General features: G+C 42.7%; 1 protein-coding gene across 2 annotated transcripts in view; it reads left to right on the top strand.

Moving 5' to 3' along the window:
- The window catches only part of LOC147638628 (uncharacterized), a 30,783-nt gene extending 21,113 nt beyond the window's left edge, over positions 1 to 9,670 (top strand). For both annotated transcript variants that reach the window (XM_086798552.1, XM_086798551.1), the window contains exons 3-6: positions 8,649 to 8,701; positions 8,796 to 8,987; positions 9,098 to 9,193; positions 9,323 to 9,670. In XM_086798552.1, the coding sequence (XP_086654678.1) occupies positions 8,649 to 8,701; positions 8,796 to 8,987; positions 9,098 to 9,193; positions 9,323 to 9,464 (483 nt within the window). In that variant the 3' untranslated portion in view covers positions 9,465 to 9,670. The remainder of the gene's footprint in view (positions 1 to 8,648; positions 8,702 to 8,795; positions 8,988 to 9,097; positions 9,194 to 9,322) is intronic.
- Positions 9,671 to 25,296: the final 15,626 nt, after the last annotated feature.

Here is a 25,296-nt window from a genome sequence, read left to right as displayed (position 1 = left end):
CACTCGCCTAGCGCCTATACGCCCAGCGCTAATGCGCTTTGCTCACACGCTTCGCTCGTTGCCTTCGCTTCACGCTTACGCAGCCTGTGTTCGCCTTGTTGACGTATTCGCATTCTTCGCCAATGTTCGGCTGGCTGCTCACGCTCGACGCCCAGCGCTACAAGCCTTAGCTAATGCTTCGCCGTGCGCTTCTATTCGCTTGAAGTCGACGGGCTTGCTGCTTTGTAGAGCTACCCGCTTAGCGCCAGTGGGCAGCCCGCCTGGCTGCTGGGCAGCTGGGGCAGTCCACGCTGCTGGCTGCTCTCTCAACCCACCTGTCTGCAGTAGGCTTTGGGGCAGTGGAGCTCACACAGAAGAAAACGCAGGATGATAATGGTGATGCGACCCAAGCTCTGATACCAGTTGATGGGAGAAGGAACCAGAATTAGGGTTAGGTTAGAGTTCATTCATGGGAGACATACACAGAGAAGCAAGGGAGAGAGAGTTGTGGGGATAAGTCAACTCATGAAAAGCATGAGTGTGTGACTCCCCTATCACACATGTATATTGCACTAGTACACATAGTGCACTTAGTACATTAAAAGTACTAAGTGTACTATGTACTATAACTTATGGGCTTGTACACACTATAAGGGTGGGCATAACGCCTTTACCCCAACAAATTTGACCTTTTGACAGGTGATACATGCACGTACATGTGCCTCTATGTCCTTCTGCATACCTGGCCAAAAGAAATACCGCTCAATCATGTGCGTAGTAGGCATTATGCCTCTATGACCAGCATATGGAGGAGCATGGCACTCATCCAAAACCTTTTGCCTCATGTTAGACACTACACATAGGCAATTATCTTTCATGAGATAACCCTCTTTGATCACATATGAGGCATGTGCATGACCAGCCATCAAATCAGCCCAAATAGTGGCAAAATCAGCATCCGTATGATACAAATCACGCATGGTAGACAAGTCCCCATGAGAGGCAACCGAGATAGCTGCTACATACGGCTTTCGTGACAATGCATCGGCCACTACATTCTTCTTTCCCGGGGTGTGCAAGATCTGAAAATGAAACATAGAGAGGAAATTGGCCATCCTCATATGCTTCTCTGACAATTTAGTTTGAGTAAGAAAATATCTCAAACTCTGGTGATCTGTCTTCACAGTGAAATCAGCCCCAAGAAGGTAATGTTTCCATATAGTAAGTGCATGAATTACAGCCAAGAGCTCTTTCTCATAAATGCCAAGAGATAGCTCTGCATCATGCAATCTACGACTCTCATAAGCCACGGCATGTCCCTCTTGATTAAGGACAGCCCCTATGCAATTTCCAGATGCATCACATTCCACACAAAAAGGCTTTTGCAAATCCGGAACGATCAACACTGGACCATGAGTAGTTGCATCTTTCAATGCGAGGAATGCATCTCTCTCTACATTAGTCCATTTGAACACGGCCTTCTTCTTTGTCAAATCATGCAAAGGAGAAGCAATCCATGCAAAGTGCCGAATGAACCTGCGGTAGTAAGAGCATAATCCAAGAAAACTGCGGATCTCATGCACTGAACTCAATTCGGGCCAATTCCGAATTGCATCAATCTTTGCAGGATCCATCCGCACTCCATCTTTGGACACAATATGCCCAAGATAATGTATCTCTGACAAGAAAAACTCACTCTTCTTTGCATTTATGAAGAGTTTATGCTTATGGAGCTCTTCAAAAACAATAGCCAAATGAGCTTTATGCTCTTGTTCGGTCTTCGAGAAGACTAGGATGTCATCAAAGAAGACACCTGTAAATTTCCTGTATCCACGGAATATGCGATCCATCATTCTATTGAATGTAGCCGGGGCATTTGTAAGACCAAAAGGCATAACAAGATACTCATAAAGCCCAAATGCTGTCCTGAAAGCAGTTTTGTGTACATCCTGAGGCACTACACGCACTTGATGATATCCACTCTTGAGATCAATTCGGCTAAAGCATGCCGATCCATCCAACTTGTCAAGGATGTCGTCTATGCGTGGAATCGGAAACCGATTCTTGATGGTAAGCTTATTCAAAGCTCTATAATCCACACACATACGAAAGGATCCATCCTTCTTTTGAACCAAGAGGACGGGTGAACAATATGGAGAAGAGCTTGGCTGAACCAAACCCTTCTCAAGAAGCTCATTCACTTGCCTCATGATCTCCTCTTTTTGGGATGCACTTACACGATAGGCTGGCCTAGTAGGTGGTGAGCTACCCGGCACAAGATCAATGCGATGATCTTCCGGTCGTACAGGTGGTAACTCATTTGGTAACTCATCAGCAAAACAATCATTGTGCTCTTGCAAAAATTTCAGCCTATCATTACAAAGAGTGTTTACATGTACATTAGTTTTCTCAATAGGATCTCGTACAAAAATCAAGTACGCAAAAACACTCTTTTTCATTACTTTCTTAATTTGTACATGAGATATAAGGGGAATGGTATCACCCTCTTCACCAGCATCAATTACATGTTCTCGGCCTTTATGCATGAAGGTGATCCTGTTAGTCTTGTAAGCCTTGCACGGATCAATACGTGTATGCCAAGGCTTTCCAAGCAATACATCACAGCCATTCAAAGGCGCCACAAGAAAATCCTCATGATCCACATAGCCTTGAATGTGTATGCGCAACTTGCCAAAAATAGGCATGACCTGCACTTCTCTACCAACAAAGGCAGCCCCTGCTTCAATTTGAGGACCCATGTCCTCCACTTCAATACCCAAAGCAGCTGCCATCTGCGTGGATATGAAATTCTCCGATGCACAATCATCAAACATGAACAAAGCAGGTTGATCTTTGAGCTGTCCCCAAGCTTTACATACAACCCTATCTTTGCTATCATGTGAAGTGTTGCCCTGCACATCCGGAACCATATGCACATTAGGCTTCGGTACATTAGCATTCTCAGCTTTGTTCTTCTTATTTGGGCATGCTCTTGCCATGTGCTCAGTGCTGCCACAAGTAAAGCATTTGCCTTCACGCATATATTGCTCCTTCTTCTCAGCACTAAGACCAAAGTTTGCCGGCTTATAAGGGCGCTTGTTAGCAAACTTATTTTCAGCTTTTGGACCTGATTTGGCTTGGTTTTGGTCCCTTTTAGGTGGCTGTCCATCATTTTGCAGGTTTTGGACAGCCCTCTCTTTGCCTTGAAATGAGGGTTTAGCCTTATTGGATCGACTCAATTTGAGTTCCAATTGCTCGGTGGCGGTGGCGGCTGCGATTAATTGGTGTAAGGTATGACCAGGATACATTTGTAATCCCGCTTTGTACACGGGTTGCAATCCCGATTGAAACCTTCTCTTCCTTTCCGCCTTGGTGACATGCATAAATGGAGACACCTCCAAGAGCACTTTCCAAAACTTTTGTACATATGCATTTACCGATTCCCCCTCATTTTGCTTTACCCAATCCCACTTCATTGTTATCTCATTCAATGCATTGGGAGGCAAGAATTGAGCATAGAACCTCTCCTTGAACTCTTCCCATGATCTAACAGGATTCGGTGAGAGCTTCTCCGTGAGCCACCAATGGGCAGCAGTGCCTTTCATGAACATGCTTACATGCCGGATCATGGATTTCTGAGTGAAATCCTCATCACTGAAAGCAATATCAAACTGGGCAATAAAAGCAAGTGCCTTTGATGCATCATACTCTCCATGATATGTGTCAAACTTCACAGATTTGTCTCCGGCTTTGAAGTCACGAGACTTTGATGCATGTGTGTGCATCTCAACATGTTTTCCCCCATGTTTGTCCATTGGGACAACTCCTGTGACTGGCATCATTTTTGGACCAAAAGGTGATGCATAAGGCATAGATACATGTGCCCTGTAAGCATGAGGCATGGCTGGCCCCTCAACATGCATTGATACATTTTCAGCCATAGCTTCTCCCTCACGAGCACACTCGAAGGCATGAGTGGCATGAGAGATACGCGGAATACCTGCACCAACAGAAAATTGCAGCCCATGTTGCATGTGTTGTGCATGTACATTTTCAGCCGGCAATGGCATTTGACATACATTTTGACCACTGCCATAAACATTGTATCCTTCACGGGCTACATGAGATATTCCTGCATGGCGTGAAGTCACTGATTGTTCCTCTCCCATCGCATGGAGGTTCATCCTCTTAGACATAACTTCTTGTTCGGGCACTTGTGGGGATTCCAAGACATGTGGGATGGTTGCCTTTTCTGCATAGGCATCCTCGGTACGAGCCAAGTATGCACGTGCTGCATCCCTCGGTTGCATGTGCAACTCTTGAGCAATCATTGCCATTGCATGATCCATATAAGATTCAGCTTTCTTGGCCTTCAAACGATCATGTACCAATGGATCCTCGCGGCGATAGAGATTCAATTCTTCTTGTTGTGCATGGAGAAGAGCCTGCATACGAGTAAGTTCAGCTCTCAAGACTATGGACTCTTCTTCTTGCATCTTCTCTTTGCCACGAGACGGCTGTCCCACATATTCATGTTCCCTATTGTGCACCACATGAGTTTGCTCATCTTGTAAAGCATTGGAGGCATGCATTTCATTGTCCCTGCCACTTGTATTAGCATCTCCAACATTCATTGTATGGCTGTCCATAATGTTCTAAGTGTAGAGATAGCTAGTGTTCACGGTGATCGTCTCTCACGATAGAAGTGAAAGAGAACCGTATGCTCTGATACCAATGTAACTTGGTTGAACACAATGCTAATCAATACACTTAAATACACTAAGATTTGAAGGACACTTGCTCAAATACAAGAAGTAAATTGCTGAATTGACAAGAGGCACACAATGAGCCGGAACGGCCGACCCCTCCCTTGAGTAAATTGTATTACTATTGGAGAAATTCAATACATAGCTTCACGGGCATTCATTGCCAAATCCTCCATGCCAATGCATATGAAATTCAGCATTTAGAAAACAATGGTATGTCGATGTAGATCACCAAGGAGCTGCCTTGATGCCCGGCCCGACTTCAGTGCCCATATTCTCTACCATTGGCTCTATGTTCTACCAAGCAAGGTAGCAACATCTTCAAGAGCACATAGGACAAGAGAAATACTACACAGGGCGGCTAATCAAGGAGTCCTGCCCTTCTACTGAGTAAGTAATGACAACACATTGTCCAATTAGCTTACCAGTCTTCATAGAAGTTGTTGCAAGCGGAAGCCTTCGCGTTGGAAGCTTTAGAAGTGTTGATATCTTCGATTTGCCGCAATCCTTCGCGACAAAAGTCTTCAAGAGGATGAAGGGAACCTTGGGAAAGCTTCCCCTATGGTTCAACTTGAGAAAGGAAGGCTGAAATTAGGGTTTTCAGCAAAAAGACCAGAAATTACAGCAAAAATGAGAGCTGTTTTGCTGAATTTCAGTCATTGGGAGTGAGTAGGAGAGTGATTAGCACTTGGAAACACTCTTGGAAGCTTGGAAAACACCCTAGCAAGTTGGGTATGGCTATGGAGAGCTTGGAAATGGAGAGAAATGGTGGAAAAACAGAGTTTTCAGCCTCCAAAAATCCTCATGAAGAGAAAACACGAATTTCTCTTAATAAGTAAGTGAATTGGGGTCCAATCAGGTGAAGGGACATGGGGAGATGCCCATTTATGAGTAAAAAGGGAGGATCAGGTCCTGGACATTGAGTCTTGTCCGCCTCGGGACTTCAGTGAGTGTGAACTTGGAAGCGGTCATAATTTATAAGTGACTTTTGGGCGCCCAAACTTTAATGAAATGGGAACGCACTCACTTATAAATATTAGCCAAGTCCTAAGGGCTATTTGAGCCTAGATTGGGTAATACTTACCACCTGTTCACATGCCACACAACCATGTCAGCAGACAGTTTCACACGCACGGTTCACGGGCGGGCGTCCCCTAGCCCGGAACTACACATAGGTCATGCAGGCATGAAAACAGCATGCAATTTCATTTGCAGGCAAGCACATAAAGATGCTATGCAATGCAGCATTGGCATGAGCAATTCCCGTTCATGAAACCATATAAGACCAGGCGTTTCCAGGCAAGTATATGCGATACCAGACCCAGTGGAAAGCCAATCCTCCAGGCGTTTCCGGGCATGTACACAAAGGCACAAGTCCCAGCGGAAAGCCAAGTCCTCCAGGCGTTTCCGGGCATGTACACAAAGGCACAAGTCCCAGCGGAAAGCCAAGTCCTCCAGATATTCCGGGCATGATAACATCAAGTCCCAGCGGAATATCATATCCAACTATACAGCATGACACGTGTCAATCACCTGCAGAGGCATATTCCATAAGCCATGGACACCAATCCAATATGTACATAGTGTGAAAGCAAGAGTGAACCATTTGGGTGGCCAAATGGTGACAATAGCAGAGAGGGCTGCTGTCCCACGGTGGCCTGTAGCAGAGAGTGGGTTGCTGTCCCGTGTATTGGCCATATGGTACTGTATATGACAATGAAGTGGTACACCAATGATGAAGGATAGGCAAGGCTATATATACTAAGGGGGGGGGGGTGCTGGTCGGTCAACCTGAAAGGTGGAGGCCAGCAGCCAAGACAAAAAAATCCCAAATAAAGCATAAAATACCCAGAAAAATCTCTTTTAGGGCTGAAAAAATACTGTTTTCTCACACCCCCTCTCAGGCCAAAAAGGGGACCATGAGAGAAGATGATGGATGCTAGGGTCCCACACTGACCCAATGGTAGAAGGAATGTATCCCCCTCTGGAAACAAAATTTGATAAAGTCAGAGAGGGCGATCATGATGGCAAAGGTGGTGTAGATGAGTGGATGTACATGGGTTGATCGTCTCCCAAAGAAGGATCTTGAATGGGACTCTCCACTGAGTAAGAAGTCCCATTCCCTGTGTGGTCGAGATCCGAGTTTTGAGAATCAACTTCCATGTGAGGGCAAAAGGACGAAAGGATCAGATGTACGAGAGATCAGAAAAAACCACATAGCATGAAATATGTGAGTGAATATATATAAGGGTGAGTGCAAAGATATGTACAAGAGCCCTTTGATGTGAGGTGACTCTGAGTAGAAAGACTAGTGCAAAAGCAGAGATGATGTCGGAGCTGAAGCACGGTCAATGATGAATGCTTGCGTTGATGTGAGGCAAAGCACTCCGAGAGGTGGTCGGTGTCGAAGGCTCGCATCGGTGGATGCAGAGGCACTCCGAGGTGGTAGTGGCAGTGGAAGATGAGGTGATGAAGGTTCTGATGACAAGGGTGTTGTTGTACTTGAGGTGGTACATGAAGAGCAAAGAGGGCCGCTGTCCCGAGTGGTGGTGGTGCAAGCTTTGGTGACAAGGGTGCTGCGTACCTGAAGGGTGCAGGCTTTGATGACAAGGGTGCTGCGTACCTAAAGGGTGGTGAGGAGAAGAGAGGGCTGCCGTCCTGAGTGGTGCAAGCTCTGGTGACACGGGCGCTGCGTACCTGAAGTGGTAAGGAGCAGAGAGGGCTGCCGTCCAGAGTGGTGCAAGCTCTGGTGACACGGGTGCTGCGTACCTGATGTGATGTCGATGGTGAAGCCAAGCAAAGAGTGGGCTGCTGTCCCAATGGTGAGAGGTGAGGCAAAAACGCTGATGATAGTGGGCTGCTGTTCCATGGGCTGCGGTAAAACGCAGATGATATGCTGATGTAAGCACTGATGCGAGCCCTGATGAAAGTGCTGATGTAAGGCTGAAGATAAATGCTGACGTCAGCCCAGATGTAAGCGCTGATGACAGGCTGATGTAAACCTGATTTGAAACGCTGATGTAAAAGGATGTAAACACTGAAGTCAACCCTGATGTAGGCGGCCTGTACCAGCAGATGTAAACGCTGATGATAGCAGAGAGGACTGCTGTCCCACGGTGGCTTGTAGCAGAGAGTGGGCTGCTGTCCCGTGTAGTGGCCATATGGTACTGGATATGACAATGAAGTTGTACACCAATGATGAATGATAGGCAAGGCTATATATACTAAGGGGGGGGGGTGCTGGTCGGTCAACCTAAAAGGTGTAGGCCAGCAGCCAAGACAAAAAAAACCCCAAATAAAACAAAATACCCAGAAAAATCCTTTTTTAGGGCTAGAAAAATACTGTTTTCTCACAGATAGTGGACAATGCAAGATTGCGTAAAAAGTGTGTTTGTTTGACTAAATCAACTTCTTTAAGTATTACTGTGTTGTGCCAGATTTGATTAGAGTTTACCAATGCCAACCATTTTGCTCATCTTTGACCAGCTTTGAACCAGAGTTTGGCCACATTGACCATAATATGACCAGTCTTTGGCTAACCTTGGAACAGTGTTTCACTTTCATTAGTATTTCATCAATATTTGAGGACTTGTTTTTGGATGAAGAGCACAGTTTTTGAAGGGCACACAATAAGAGCTTATATGTACTGAAGTAATGTATTTTTATAAATGCACCAGAGAGAAAGAGCAAGGTTTCTGAGTGCTCATGTATGGCAGACCCTAGAATTGTGAGGGACCTTAATGACTCTATTGTTGTTTGGGAGTCTGGGATTTAACCTGAACTTTTCCATGACATATAATGACACATCTTACCAGTAGGTGAGTTAAAAGTTTTAAATCCTTTACGTGCTATGCTCTCCTTAGTGTTGACCAATGGAAGGTCTGTTGTCTATTGATGGTACAGGGCAAAAGCATGGCCCAGCAGCTTAGAAGCGAGGAGAGAGCAAGTGGCAGAAGGTAACTCAGTTTTCAAAAGAAGGATCAATTACTTGAATTCATAAGTAGACTGTAGTTTGTAAACCACATGAAAAATACTAGGATATGTATTCAGGATTGCAGCTGAAGTAAAAAAGAGGAGGCAAGAAAGGGCAGCAAGCAGAAAAGATGATAAAGCATCAAGCAAGTCAGGTGTGCCAGCTTCGGAGGAGCTTACCGTGGGCAAGGTTGACACAGATCCAGAACAGTCAAATGTGAAAGGCCTGCTCGATGATACCATAGTGCAATTCTTAAGTGCGGGTGAAAAGTAAGAGTTCTGTTTATCTGAGGCCCTTGAATATGGCAAGACTTTTTGTGTTGAATTTTGAAGAACATTCATGCATGGCAGTCTTCTGATCACAGGACGATGTCTTGCAGGGCCGAGTTGGATGAAAGAAATACAGAATCCTCTCCTCCTGTAGAAGTAAATAGGAAAAAGCCTTTAAAGTCTAAAATGGAGAAGGGTAATGGCAGGTACTGGCACTGTTATTCTAGGCGGTCTTCTCCACCTTGTGTGTGGCATAGTGTAGTGCCTGATTTAATGTATGCTTGTGAAGGTGCTTGCAAATGAGATGACATTGTGTGTGTGACTCAAACTTACAGGGTTCAGCTGATAGTTTTGAGCCGTGATTCATCATACGCTGAAGAGCGCAATGCTATGGAGTTTAAGCATGACCATCTTTATGGGAATCGAATCAAAAGGGACCCCTCTGTGCTGCGAAAAACCAGGGTATCTTATGTATGAAAGAAATCATATGATTTTATGAGGTTTTCATTGGCTTGCTTATAGCAAAGGTTACAAGTACAGTGACTGTGAGGGAGCCAATTTTGCCTTTCAGATGTTTGACAAGATAGTGGTCTGGTCGAACTGAACTTGTTGTGTTCATCGTTAGAAGTGCCGTGTACTATGTATTTTCCTAACTGTGAGCATAAACTGAGTTGTTGCGACCATATTGTGCAGTTATAATGTGTGACAGGCCTTTGTGTGGGCCCAAGGAAGAAAGGAAGTATGATTAATATTCACAAAAAAGTGTGATTAATGTTCACGAAAGGTCAAAACCACCCATGAGACCAAAATCATTCATTTTGTACACAATCTATAATAGAAGCTGGAAAAGTACTGTGAGCTTCTGGTCAGATATTCCTTTCATAAGGATTCAATGCTATGGGTTTAGAAAGGTGATTGAGGATCTTGCCTTTTGAGGGTTTAGATTGTGAGAACCCTACACGAATCATGTGCCATAGTGGGTGCCTCCTTTGGGCTCTTTGTGATCTCCTACTTTCAACTTAGTTTTCCAGACCTTGGGGCTATGGGTCGCTGTCATTATTCTAGATGTCTCAAGACAGGGTCACTCTTTCTTTTTTCTTTTTCAAAAATTTTTTTTTTTTTTGGGGGGGGGGGGGGGGGGGGGGGGCAAGTATGTCTGGGGACTCAATCCCAGGTCTTGACATGGTGGTCTTTTGGGGGCTATCACATGTCTCGGCACTTTGCAATGGCCAATTCTTGGTAAAAGAGGCAAGGATAGTGATAGTGCCTTCAAATTTGAGTATGCTAAACAATGAATGCTATGAGCTGTGCGCTCTTTGGTCTTTATTCATGGCTTGTTTTTATTGGATATCAATGCTTCACCCTCATATTGTATTGTCCAGGCATCGGCTAGCTCATGTTTATACGCCCCCCAATATGAGGAGCCGCCAGCCCTGGCGGCGCCTGACATCCTTGTATTCACATGGGAAGATGGCCTAAGAGGCGAGCACCGTGTCTTGGCATTGCAGGGCCTGAATGGGGTCCAAGATGAGCCTGGATGGCCGTAGGAGGTGGGACAAGTGCTATGCAATTTCTAGCACATCTTTATGTGCCGAGTCTACACCACGGATGGTGGCACTGACAATGACTGCGGACCTACGCGGTTACGTCATGGCCGCCCCTCGTATATAAGATACATGGCCAGCTCCTTCTCCACAGAGTTCATCAATCATCACTGCGAGTTTACTCCCTAGCTTCTACTAGCATTTAGCCTCTGTCTTAGTAGTTCTAGATGAGCCATTGAAGCTCCCTTCACAGGAGCACACGGGGGTGGGGATTTTCCATCTATTGTATCACTTCAGTAATATAGTATTCTTCTATCTCTGTTATTGTGCAATTTAAGTTTTGTGCTATGAAAGATCTTGCTTCTTGTGTGTTCTCACTTGTATACGGTTTCTCCATGCATTCTATGTGGTAAGGCATGAAGCTGTGCAGTAGATATTTTCCATGCATGTGAATATGTGCAAATCCTTTAAGTATGAAAGCATGCCAAGTTTGGACCTTGTATTCTGTAACTGTGTATTTCTCTTACTTGCTTACCCGGCTGGCCTCCTTGCTAGAAGTGTGGTGACACATCCATAGAAAGTCCATGCCATGCCATGCCATGCCATTCAATGTGTGGTCCATGCATACAAGTGGTTATTGTTTCCTTGATCAGCTTTTAGCTTATGGTAGCCTCTGTTTTCTATTCGGTGATTTATCCCATGTGATGAACTCTTTGAATGTACATGGTTGGCTGAAACAATGCAGCAATGTGCATTGGCCAATAAGAAGCTTGGGGGAGGTAGCATTTGCAAAGGGAAAGGACAAATTGGAGGACGAAGAAGGGGAGTTGGTGTGAAAGTCTTAGCACCTAAGATCTCAATTTCTGAATCAAAATTAAACGCGATGCAGTATAGAATGCATGCATAGATATGTGCAACCGCCAAAAACATAGTAGGGAAGGGGATGGTCCTTGAGTGCATGGCTTGAAAATTAGTATAAAACCATAGCGAACATAATTCATGATGTGGCTGGCAATGAGAATAATTTAATATGCCGATATACAGGCAGCCTTATGGGGCAAGTCCAGTGGCAATGTGGCGAGCCTGATGGACGGGAGGACGGGTGTTAAAACAATTTGGTGGGCATCCAGATATTATTTGTTGCGATCCACATAGATGGCATCACAAAGCAAGAGAGGATTCACTAGGGGTGTTCAAAAAAAGGGTAGGCCGGGCTGGACATGGTAAACGTGGGGTGTGTTTCTGGACAAAGTTTTGTGCAGGACAAAAATACCAACCCAAGATTTTTTAAGGGTTTGGCTGTCACTCATTGCAACTAAAATACAATCTCGTGCACATCAACTGAGAAATTATATAGAATTCAAAACATGTAATGTACTGACTACAAATCAACAATGAGGGCGAATCATGTGGAACTATCTGAATTGCATCTGTACATTACTTAACCAATTATTTATTGAGGAATGGATTTGCTAAATAACAATCTAACCAAAATCGAAGATAAATTATTCAGATTTTGGGAGGAATAAAATTAATTTGAACGGATCGAACACATCTATCTAGGGAAAAGTTGATTTTTTTTAAATTGATAAAGGAGGCTTGTAATATGTGTGATATATATGTATACTTTAGATGAGAAAGGGGCATGAAGTAAGGCATTGATAGATGCTGGGCTATGTGTAACTTGGACAGTTGTTAATACATAAAATTACATCCTTGTTAATACCCATTTGCGTTAAGAGAGAGTGGATTGAAGACCCATTTGCCTTAACCTTGCAGATTGCAGCTTGATTAATTCACCACAGCGGCCCAACACTAACTACACAAGCGACAGTAGCTAGTACAAAATGCGAGGAAAAGGAAGAATGAAGAAAGATTGATGGAGCGTGACAATTATCTCAAATTCTTTCAAGGAATTGCAGAAACCAACTATAAAAAATGGCTTCAAAAAACATTAAATGTTTTCTGAGTTTGCAAACATTAATTGTTTTTTCAGTTTGCGCTCATTTTGATCCGTTTGCTTGCCAATGGAATTTTGTGCGTTTTGTTTGATACCATCTACTACAAAACCAGATTTTTTAAAATTAATGATGAGAAAATCGTTAATCACACTTGCTTCATCTATGCACTTTGCAAGCACTGGGACGAGGCGGCATTATAGAACTAGTAGACGGCTCCTCTCTCAAGGCAATATCTAAACAGATAAATTACCACCTTCCGAGTATTATAGGCTTAAATGCTCCCAACCTTTATCCATCCGGTTTATATCTCTAGCATGTCACTATATTTATTATCTTAAAGAAGAGTTTCACAAACCTTCAAAGTGGTAAGAATTTGGAGGTTTGGGTAGAATTTGATTTTGGAAGCCACAAAAGACTTGCGAAGCATGGGTTCCCAACTAGTTTCATCAAAGATGAAGTTTTACAAGGACAACAATTTCCTCTCATTGATGGTTCCATTCAAATATAAATAAATAAATATAGATAAAAAAATAAAAATAAAGAACTAAGTAAGTTCATTCAGAAGTAGACTAGAAATCCTTCATAACGGCGGATACCAGATCGAGATCCTGAGACATTAGCCCAATTCAACGTCCAAACACAGAAATGGACGGAATGAGAGCGTGGAACGTTTATAGGAGTGTCCTCGAAAGGCCTTAAGCCGTAAGACTAACGGGTGAGAGAAGAGCCATGAGTGAACAAGTTAGAGGCTATGCCAATAACACATATGGGCAAATTGAAGCGTACGTTTTACAATGCTATGGCTTCCATATAACTAACCAAGTTTCAATCTTCATTGATGCAAACATGATACTCTTAGAGAGATGGCCAATATCGTCATTGGACAGAATTGACCCAAACCTCTTGGACAACCCATGACTAGTGGTATTGACGGTTAATGGGAACAAGGAGTTCTATCTGGATTCTGACAGGACTGACGGGATGATGTACATCCCGACATGGAACATTGAAGGGGTTAGACCTTTAGCCATGGCCGCTGAGATAGAAAGGTCTATGAGAGTGTAAGAAGCTTCAAACAGGGACCTAGCTTCCAAATGTTATTAAGAGATTCTTCATAAGGAGGCTTAGAGTCGATGAGGGGAATAACGCAAAATGAGGATGCCTCAGGCAACCTCTACACTATCACAAATATTTCTAGGGACTTTCATTATGATTCCTGAAGCACCCCTAGTGAGAAAGGGTTACCAACAAGCCCACAGATTAAATGACTTAGGTCGAGATGAAGAAGGTAACACATATATCCCAAGACTTTCTTAGGAGGCAAGGAATACTGAAAGGTCTAGGCAGGACCCGTAGCCTCTACCAAAGTGTAAGGACAGTAAGAGGAAGATAAGGAAGAACCTCCCAAGGAAGTCACTTCAACAAAAGGCAGTACCAGCGAGAAGAGCAAGAATTCTAGTTCTACGGTTGTAGACAGGACATCAAAATTTGGATTCCTCTTTATTAGACATGATTAAGGAAGGGAAAATAGTGCCGTTTGAAGAGAGGGAGTACCCTCGAGAGAGCAAGGGTAGCCACTCCCTTAGAGCCCATAGTACCAGCTCCAAGAGCATGGGAAATTCAAAGACCAGATAGTCACCAACAGAGAGCTATAAGCCTACCAGTAGTAGCTAGTGGGAGACCAATGGTGGGATACCCAATGACACATATGGCTAATATGCTCCCAGAACCTTTACTAGATGATGGGTACACAAGACAAGCCTATGCACCAGTACCCTCCAAAACTGAACCAAGATATGTAGCCCCAATGGCTCCAGCAACGCTAAGTGTCGAGCCTCCAAAACCTAGAGCATGAGCTTGTATTCCCAGAGCAAAATGACAAGAGTGCTAGATGCCATTCAGATGGTGGTTAGGCCACCTAGAGGAATGAGAGACGAGTAGGATCATGACCATCCGAGGATTAGATCCTTTTATATATCCAAGTTAGTGTTTAAGTTTGACGAATCAGGGGATCCCTACAACCACCTACATTTAGACAAATTTTTACGGTTGAGAGTGATTGATTCCAGAACTAAGATTGAATCTTTGGATTGACCTTAGAAGGAAATACTTTATTGTGGTTCCAAATGTTGAAAGATTCACAAAGAGGGACCATGGAGGACTTCAAGCTAGCATTTACTATAGGCTTTTTGAAGACTGGTGTTAAGCACAACCGTATTACATGGTTGTATCAATTCAAGCAGCTTGAATATGAGTCAATAAGAGATTGTATAAACTGCCTTAAGAACTTGAACTTTAGATGCCCTGCTAAGGAAAAACAGAGCGAAACTAGGCTTGTCTCATTATTCTTTAGATGGCAAACAATTACATGATGCATTGTACACGTCCGAAGGCACATGATGTTAGTGAAGTGTTGCCTAGGTATGATAGATTTTGATGATAATGTTACAAGCATCCCTTTCCAAAGTAGAAGAATAGACCCATTGGTCAAGATGGAACCAGTATCAAAAAAGCTAGGACACTAGAAAAACTGAAGATCCCAAGAGTGCAGTATAGACATTACAAAGGCCGTGATCAAAGGGCTAGAAGAAGTGTGGAAAGCCACTCCCTCCTAGTAGGGAGATAGGCCATCCACATTTAGCTCCCAGATGGGAAATGACGGTGTGTAGTTTGCAGAATTAATCACATGGTGCATGAGTGTCAAGTCTTGAAAGCGAGAGGAAACCAATGGTGCATGTATTATAGGGGTTATGGAAATCATGAATCATCTCACTGCTACCATGCACAACGAATGGCAAGAATGACAGGAGAACCCACATTATCGAGACAACTCTTAGCTATTAGCTATTAGCTTTAGCCACCCCATCTAATGTTTATCTCTTAGCTATTAGCTTTAGCCACCCCATCTAATGTGCTAGATCAAACATTACTCGTGTAGCAATGAGCTAAACACTTGTGAGAAACCCATATAGAACATCAGATGTTCCAACTTCAGTGTTACCCATATAGCCAACCCCGCCAAGAACCATGCCAATGAGGCTGGTTAATATTGACACATTCTAGATGAATCCCCTAGAACATCAGAATTCTATGTAGACTATCCAGATTTAGGCATTGAGAGCCCACCTAGAAGTGAATGCCATTCAAGAAAACCAGGACCAATGATGTGGGATATGCAAATAGCGTAACTTAAAGGCCACGGGATATTAATGGCCCGAGGAGAGCTCCTCTTGCTTGTTTTAGATGTCAAGGATCCCAAAGAGTGGTAGACTGCCTATAATAAAGGCAAATCCAAAAGCAATAACACAAACCCATCCTCTTTGGATAGATGGTGTATCAAGTGTGTGGTGGCATAGATTAGTTGATTAGTGAGATGACTCCCACATAAGCCTCCAACTCCAAGTCCATCTACCATCACACCCAGCCACACCACTAACGAATTTTTGCATAGTCAGTGTCGTATGAAAGTCTTCCTCATAAGAATAACATGAAGTAGCACCAAGGGTTATGGCGTAGGCCCAACAAAAGTAGGGCTAGGCTAGAACATTCTAGATGAATCCCCTAGAACATCGGAATTCTATGTAGACTATCCAGATTTAGGCATTGAGAGCCCACCTAGAAGTGAATGCCATTCAAGAAAACGAGGACCAATGATGTGGGATATGCAAATAGCGTAGCTTAAAGGCCACGGGATATTAATGGCCCGAGGAGATCTCCTCTTGCTTGTTTTAGATGTCAAGGATCCCAAAGACTGGTAGACTGCCTATAATAAAGGCAAATCCAAAAGCAGTAACACAAACCCATCCTCTTTGGATAGATGGTGTATCAAGTGTGTGGTGGCATAAATCAGTTGATCAGTGAGATGACTCCCACATAAGCCTCCAACTCCAAGTCCATCTACCATCACAACCAGCCACCACTAACAAATTTTTGCATAGTCAGTGTCGTTCCTCATAAGAATAACATGAAGTAGCACCAAGGGTTATGGCGTAGGCCCAACAAAAGTAGGGCTAGGCTAGAACATTCTAGATGAATCCCCTAGAACATCGGAATTCTATGTAGACTATCCAGATTTAGGCATTGAGAGCCCACCTAGAAGTGAATGATGTCAAGGATCCCAAAGAGTGGTAGACTGCCTATAATAAAGGCAAATCCAAAAGCAGTAACACAAACCCATCCTCTTTGGATAGATGGTGTATCAAGTGTGGCATAGATCAATTGATTAGTGAGATGACTCCCACATAAGCCTCCAACTCCAAGTCCATCTACCATCACACCAGCCACACCACTAACGAATTTTTGCATAGTCAGTGTCGTATGAAAGTCTTCCTCATAAGAATAACATGAAGTAGCACCAAGGGTTATGGCGTAGGCCCAACAAAAGTAGGGCTAGGCTAGAACATTCTAGATGAATCCCCTAGAACGTCGGAATTCTATGTAGACTATCCAGATTTAGGCATTGAGAGCCCACCTAGAAGTGAATGCCATTCAAGAAAACTAGGACCAATGATGTGGGATATGCAAATAGCGTAGCTTAAAGGCCACGGGACATTAATGGCCCAAGGAGAGCTCCTCTTGCTTGTTTTAGATGTCAAGGATCCCAAAGAGTGGTAGACTGCCTATAATAAAGGCAAATCCAAAAGCAGTAACACAAACCCATCCTCTTTGGATAGATGGTGCATCAAGTGTGGCATAGATCAGTTGATTAGTGAGATGACTCCCACATAAGCCTCCAACTCCAAGTCCATCTACCATCACACCAGCCACACCACTAACGAATTTTTGCATAGTCAGTGTCGTATGAAAGTCTTCCTCATAAGAATAACATGAAGTAGCACCAAGGGTTATGGCGTAGGCCCAACAAAAGTAGGGCTAGGCTAGAACATTCTAGATGAATCCCCTAGAACATCGGAATTCTATGTAGACTATCCAGATTTAGGCATTGAGAGCCCACCTAGAAGTGAATGCCATTCAAGAAAACGAGGACCAATGATGTGGGATATGCAAATAGCGTAGCTTAAAGCCCACGAGACATTAATGGCCCGAGGAGAGCTCCTCTTGCTTGTTTTAGATGTCAAGGATCCCAAAGAGTGGTAGACTGCCTATAATAAAGGCAAATCCAAAAGCAATAACACAAACCCATCCTCTTTGGATCAAGTGTGTTTAAAATTTTGAAACTCTTTGGTGCAGAATTTAAATTTTTTAGCAAAAAGGGGTTTTTGTAGCCTTTATTTCACTTGAAAAAGCATGGGCTTTGAAGCTTGATTTATGAAGAGTTGAAAGGTTAAAAGCTCAATCGTAAAGCTTGAAAGAAAAGCTATTTAATATAGCTTATATCTTGGGTACTTAGCCTAGGCTTTATTAAGCCTAATCTTAAGCATAAGGTAGCACAAACCGTTAGGCTGAATTTTCGTAGCGTGGATTTGCAAGATTTTGTGAGCCTTTGAATATGTGATTTGAGCAGATAAAGAGCTTAGTAATTGTAATATTGGACCAATGATCTCCTTGATAAACTAAATTCATCCATACGGATGGATTATGGAAAGGAATTGAATTCATGAAGGTGGCTTTGGGAGAAAAAGGGTGGTTTCACTTCAAGAAAGGTGATTTTATGCATAAAGGTGGCTTTAAACCTCAACACTTGATTCAAATCTTGATCCGATAGCCCAAAAATTTCCAATAAACCATTGAATACATGTTAACTTAAAGGGCCTGTGTTATTGAACTCACAACTTAGCTGGTAGTGGTAGTTTTAGTGGAGGAAAGAGGTTTTTGTGTGTTTTGTTATGGTGTGGGAATCAGAAGAAGTCCCTAGAAGCTTTGCAGAGAGTTTTGGGATCCTAATCATGTAGTAATCAGCCTATGTAAGAGAGATTAAACCAAAACAAAGAGAATCTCTTTATACATCCCATCAATTTTGATAAGGTCTTGGGATGCTAATTATGTGGTAATCAATCTCTCCTCTACTTAACGTAATGAATTAGGAAATCTGCATATAGAGAAGTTGAAAGATATAGAATGAGATGTAGATAGAAAGCGAGAGACAGAGAGATTAAGCATAAGGAAGAGGGAGAGATCGAAGGGGGGGGGATAAGAAAGCGGGGGAGAGGGGGGCTAGTTACAAGAAAGCGTGAGAGAGATTGGCAGGATCGATCCTTATTTTCCCTCTCCCACTCTCTCTACATACATAAATATAGAGAGGGAGAGAGGGAGGGAATAGAGAGAGAGAGGGAGAGGGAATGAGAGAGAGAGGGAGAGGGAAAGAGAGAGGGCATTATGAGTTTGTGAATGATTGATTTGGTATTCCTACCCCCCCCCCCTCTCTCTCTCTCATGATACACTTCACAACTCTTTCTCTCTCTCTCTCTCTCTCTCTCTCTCATGATACACTTCACAACACGATAGATGTGTAGATAAGGATTTCTTTTTTTTTTCTCTTAAAATATACATAATTCCTAATAATTTCTTTTTTCTCCCTCTATTTACTTAAAAATTAAAACAGTACATTATTTTCCTCTTTAGGAACTCACAAAAACATTAAAAATGTCATCTAATGTTTCTTCTCTCTATCTGTCACAACTCTCTCTTCCTCTCTCTCTCTCTCTCTCTCTCTCTCTCTCTCTCTCTCTCATGATACACTTCACAATTCTCTCTCTCTCTCTCTCTCTCTCTCTCTCTCTCTCTCTCTCTCTCTCTCATGATACACTTCACATCTCTCTCTCTCTATCACGATAGGTGTGTAGATGAGGAGTGCTTTAGGATTACAAAACATTATTTTCCTCTCTTTAGGAACTCACAAAACTATTAAAAATGTCATCTAATGTTCCCTCTCTCTCTATCTGTCACACCTCTCTCTCTTCCTCCCCATCTCTCTCTCTCTCTCTCGTTCGATAATGTATACACTTGATAAGTAATAATGCACTTGTTGCGGTTGTCTCACGTTCGATAATGTATTGCATGATGTTGAGTTCAGTAATATTGTTTGATATTCCGTTTTTGTTTGATCATTGATAAGTAATGATACACTTGTTGCTGTTCTCTCACGTTTGATGATGTATTGGATGATGTTGAGTTCATTAAAATTATTTGATTTGAACATTGATAAGTAATGATACACTTGTTGCTGTTCTCTCACGTTTGCTTGATGTTGATTTCAGTAATGTTTGATATTCTATTTTTTTGTGTTTAGTGATATTTGCTAGATTTACAAAGACGACCAACATGCTTTTCCCTGAAGAGCGTAAAATCGTTCTACGAGCAATTCGCATTGAAGCAGTCATCACAGTGTCACAATGTGCTGATGATGTCGTCAAAAAGATCAATGAGTCTGAGATACTCATGCGAGATCTAATAGACCAGATATGGGAAAATGCACAGCGTCGGCTTCGAAGCGGAGGCAACGCTGAGTTGCTTGATAGACAGAAGATAGCAGATTTCAACCATCAACATATAACACGAACCATTTTGGGGAGCATGCGTGTAGCATGCAGTGATCTTAGAGATGCTGCCCCGCCTGAAGCTAATATGCAACGTCTACAGTTATGGGACGTTGTATGGAGCGAGCAAAGAGCCAAGAGCAAGCGCATGAAGGCGTTGGATGCAGAGTCCCTCCCCAAAAGAGTGCGCATTGCCCAGGACGTCACTGCAACGTCCAGCCAGGCAGATGCAAGTGGTACAGGTGTCATTTATCGTACCATCTACAATTCTTTGTGCACACACCTCATTGGCATCCCGCACGAGGCTCTGTTCGAAGGGCGAACAATAGGCTCTGGTGTTTTTGGCACAGTAAAAGAGTATACAGTTAAAGGTATATCATTTTTGTCGGAGCACATTACTTTTTGCGGAAAGCACTACAAAGGAGAAGGCAGCGCCAAGTTCGAGAGCTTCCAAGCAGAGCAGGGCATGCAGGTTCTACACCCATCGATTGTCAGGTGTATTGCCTTCACAAAAGAATCTCCTTGGATCACTATTTTCCCGTACTATAATGGCGGCTTGCTTGGTGATACTCTTCTGAAGGTTCCCTTCAGATTCAGTGAGTTCACCAGAGCAATTTTTCGTTTGGATCGAGGATGGAGACAACCCCCGCCCGATAATATTCCTTTAAGTCATCTAGAACTTTCTAAAATAAAACAAATAGTAATAACCATGCCACATATTTTGCATGCCCTGGTGGAAGGCCTAGCGGCAGCACATCTGGCAAGAATTGTACATACCGACCTACATCCATTCAATGTAGTGTTGGATTTTACAGAAGAGTTGAAGCCACGCATAGGTATTATCGATTGGGGGTTACTGCTGAGAGCGCCCAAAAAATGGGTGTCTCTCAATTTTGTATTTGAAGCAGACAAGAACCCTGAGAAGGTGGCACTGGCGGTCTCCTACGCAGATAGAGAGCGAAATAAACGGCCGTGGATAGCCCCGGAGCTTTATGATCCGTTTTTGGCAGATGCATACACTCCTGCATCTGATGTTTTTGCCTTGGGATATTTATTACAAACTTTATATGACTTTTGGCAGAAAGTACAAGAGTTGTGGATGGATAATAGTTCTTATGACAAAGTTACCATGGATACTATTATTCATAGAGTCAAAAATTGGATGTTTCTGCCTAATCGCGATGAGCGAAAATCAATTTTGCAAGTAGTTGAATTTTTTAGATCACTAAATACTGACCCAACGAGGGCACAACGTCCTCTTGTAGAGCTATCGGTGTCATTCACCCCAATTTTGTAATGATACAGTATCAGGAGATTAAGTTTCAAGAATGGCACTTTGTTTCTCTCTTCAAAATTTGATGTGTCCATTGTTTGAAATATTATCTCATTGAGTCTTTGCAATATCTCTCTCCTCTTGTGGTGTTTAAGTTTATGTTTTCTCTTCAAAATTTGATGTGCGCGCATTGCTTGAAGTATTTTTGGAGTCAAGTGGATATTTCTCATTGAGTCTTTGCAATACATATCTCCTCTCGTGGTGTTAAACTTTAAGTTTTTGAGGGTAATGGTCAATTTATCTTACGTTGATCTTTACAGTTCATTAAAATCCTAAAGTCATTTATGTTCATGTAGATATGGCAGAGGCGCAAGCAAACGAGCATCAAGAGTTAGCCAAGAAGGCATATGAGCGAATGAAGGCCCTTGCACATGGCCTGACAGCCCGCGAAGCTACAAGAACAGCATGTAGGTTGTCGAAATGGACAAATCTTACTTATGCCCAATGGAAAGACATAAACAAACGCGTAACCACAGAGATGATAAAGGAAATATGGCCATGTCCAGATGGCGAGATTAAGAAGGGAAGATGGAAGATTTCACGTTGCACTCACAATGATATCAAAACTAATGCCGAGTGCATTTTCTTGGAGGTGTACGGTCGTCGTCTCCATAACGCCGACGCTCCACTCTATTTTGCTAAGATGCTATATGCACAATTTATCCTAGAAACTCCAGTGGACTTCGTCTCCAGAGAGGCCACTGTCAACACCCACGACATACGTGAAGAGACAGTGACATTCACAAGGGAAGAACTTGCTCTTATGGTGGAGGGCACTCTCAACATGAGCTGACATTCACGAGTCGCCTGCATGACCGTTCGACATTTATATCACTGGCGGGTTTAGTACTTTGCATCAACATATCTTCGCCAAAGATTCTACAGCTAGACTACACCAGCTAGTCCACATCTACCCACTCCTCTTAGCGTGTTCACATTATGGACCGCCTGTATATACTCTATTATGTGTGTTAGTTACTTTATCTTCTTTGTAGACCTCTTTTTTTTTGTGAAGAAGAAGAAGATTTTTTAGCCGCTCACCTTGTGTGTTCTCTTCTATGGTTTGTGTGAGTGTGTGTGCTTGCAAGAGCTCAAGCTCTCTTCTTCCTTGCATCTTTTCATTAAAGAGATTGGAGTTAAACAAGGTCAAAGAAAGCTTAGGGGCACACCTGGTAGAGAAGGAGAAAGAAGCTGAGCGATTATCTCAAGCGTCAACTCCTCCCCCGGCCAATAGAGGGATTAAAGAGCAGCTCACAAAGATCAGCCAAGATGTACAGACCATCTCTTCACGTATTGCTCCTGTGCGCCAAGGAAACCACATCTCTCATTTTTTGATACATCCTGATCTTGTGGGAGTTTCTGCTGAGGCTACTAGTTCCTCCACCCCCCAATGTCCTGTATGTTACAAAGTATTCGATGGGTGGAGCGGCCAGTATATACTACCCTGTGGACACTACTACCACTTAATATGTTTAGTGAGGCAAATGCAAAATACTTCCACATGTGCATTGTGCAATGTCCTAATAAATCAAGGTATTTATACAGTGTTCGGTATGGCTAGCGAATATAAACCACCAGGACCTTTAGATGCAACTCCTAGTGCAATTTGTAATTTATTTCAAGATGAAAGCTAAGAAAGACAAATCCTACTTTTGTATTGATATTTTCTCCAAATACGATCATTTGTACAAGTACTTTTTATGAAATTAATGAAATGACTTCTTCCTCTATGTCAGTATCTTGCTCCAAAATTCTTTCACCGTTTACTCTCTCGTCTGCTAAATTAAGCTCATCTAAGTCAATGTCTAAATTGTCTTCTATCTCAAGGGTGGTGCACAACGTGCGTCCAACATCAAAGTTCTCGTCTACTACATCATCACAATTGTACATCCATATGGGCATATCTTCTTTATACTCTTCGCTTTCAATGTCTCGCAAGATCTTTTCATTGCAATACATGTAAACAAGTTTATCTGCTCGATCTGCAAGAAGTCGATTGCAAATAGTACTGTGAATATATTTGTACATGCTCCAGTTTCTTTCTGAGCATGAGTTTGAAGAGCACTGACTTAGAATCTTCATCGCAAGGTTGCGCAATAAAGCATAATGCTCACCACCATTCATCATCCACAACTTTCATGCAGGTTGCTCTTTAGCCATTTGTTGAACAAGGGAGTTGGAAAATAAACCCTCTTTCAATCGAAATGAGGTCATCTCCTTTATGCACTTTACACGATCATCAACATTATTATAGAAAGTGTTTACCACTTTATAAAAATCTTGCACCACCTCAACGTTGGACATCAAATCCATATTCCAATATTCATGATCTAACATGTAAGCAGCACTGTGTAGTGGTGAATGCGCTCCAATCCATCTAGCATGAAAGTACTTCAATAGAACTTTTCTTTGTCTACTGGAGAATGGTACACGCCATTGCTTTTCCACCACTGAATGCTCTAATTTCTCAGGACATTCCAAACTCCGCTGGACAGTCCACCATTGCATCCATGCTTTCCCGAGATTAGGCGCTCTTTGATCAAGACTTCGTACGGCATACATAACAGGCATCATTACATGGTATGCATCCATCACACTGTTCCACCAACTTCTTCTCGTAAGCGCTGCCTTCAAGACTTTGATTTTCTCTTTCACTTTTTCAAGTTGAGTGTTCTCCCAGTCATGAAATGCCATGCATGTAAATGTTTCGCAAACTGCATCTTTATTTCTAAGAAGAGACTCAAAAGTGTAAAAGTGAGTGCAAAACCTAGTCTCCGCTGGAAGCTTTAACATAACTGACATGCGAGGTCGAAAAATATCTAACACTCTCTGGCTCTTGAGCATGAATCTCACAAGCTGGCGCGAGCAGTGTCGACGATTTAGGCAAACCATTTGGTATCATCACTTTTATACCAATCTTTTAATACAAGATTCAAACTATGAGTATTACAGCCTACCGGAAAAACATGTGGATATTGTCGCTGTAGGATTTTGGATGCATTTTTGTAATTTTTTGCATTGTCCATGACGACTTGGACTACATTTTTGGCACCCACTTCCTCTATCACAGAGCTAATGACTTGAGCAATGTAAGCCCCAGTTTTGATTGAACCAGCTGAATCCACGGCACGGATGAAAGTCTCACCTCTAGGTGAAATAACCATTATATTTATTAATGGTTTTCTTTGTACATTAGACCATCCATCACTTACTATACTACATCCAGAAAGCTCTATATTGCTAAGAATTATTCTTTGTACACGTTATTTTACTTGCGCATAACATTTCTCTAATAGATCATTTCGCATAGCATGGTACGTAGGCGGTGAAAACCCTGGTCCAAACTCACCAATTTTCTTCCATGCTCTCTTCCAATGCTCACTGTCCACCATCATCATAGCACTCCCAGAAAAGTAAATCGCTTCAGCAAGGGCGAGTTATGCATCATCGAGTCGACCTTGACGTAGGCTTTCTTGCAATGAAGTTTGACGCATGGGTATATTTCCTACGTCAAAGTTTCGCTTGCAGGAAGATGCACTGGGTAGATTACTTTTTGGTTGCACATTGCCGTTCGGGGTACAAGTAGGCGATGTAGCGGGAGTTTGATGATTAGAACAACAGTGTTCTTGCTGCCTTGATACATTAACGGTAGGAGTGTCATGTTTTCTTGAATCTTTCTTTTGAATTTCTTCTCTTATGCGTTTGGCCACTACAGGTGCAGAGGGGTGGGTACATGACTTTTTCTTCGGTCTGCCTAAAAAGTGTTCTCTTAGTTGAGGCGCCCCACCTGATTTTACTACATGGCATAGCTTACACTCCCAATCTATGAATCGATCACCAACGTTAATTGCATATTGCCACTCTATCCCAGGTGCCTTTTTTTTCCTACTATTTGAAATTTGGACTCTATTGGAGGTATCACTGGATCCAACATTGTCCTCCATCTGAACAAATAACCTATTCAACCAAGCATATAACAATGAATACACAAATGAAAAAACAACAGTTCCTCACGTATTACAAAACATACATTAG

This window comes from Cibotium barometz, chromosome 5 (assembly GCF_041138505.1).
Source record: "Cibotium barometz isolate CiBa-2024 chromosome 5, ASM4113850v1, whole genome shotgun sequence".
Lineage (NCBI taxonomy): Eukaryota > Viridiplantae > Streptophyta > Polypodiopsida > Cyatheales > Cibotiaceae > Cibotium > Cibotium barometz.
This window is presented reverse-complemented; position numbering and strand designations above follow the sequence as displayed.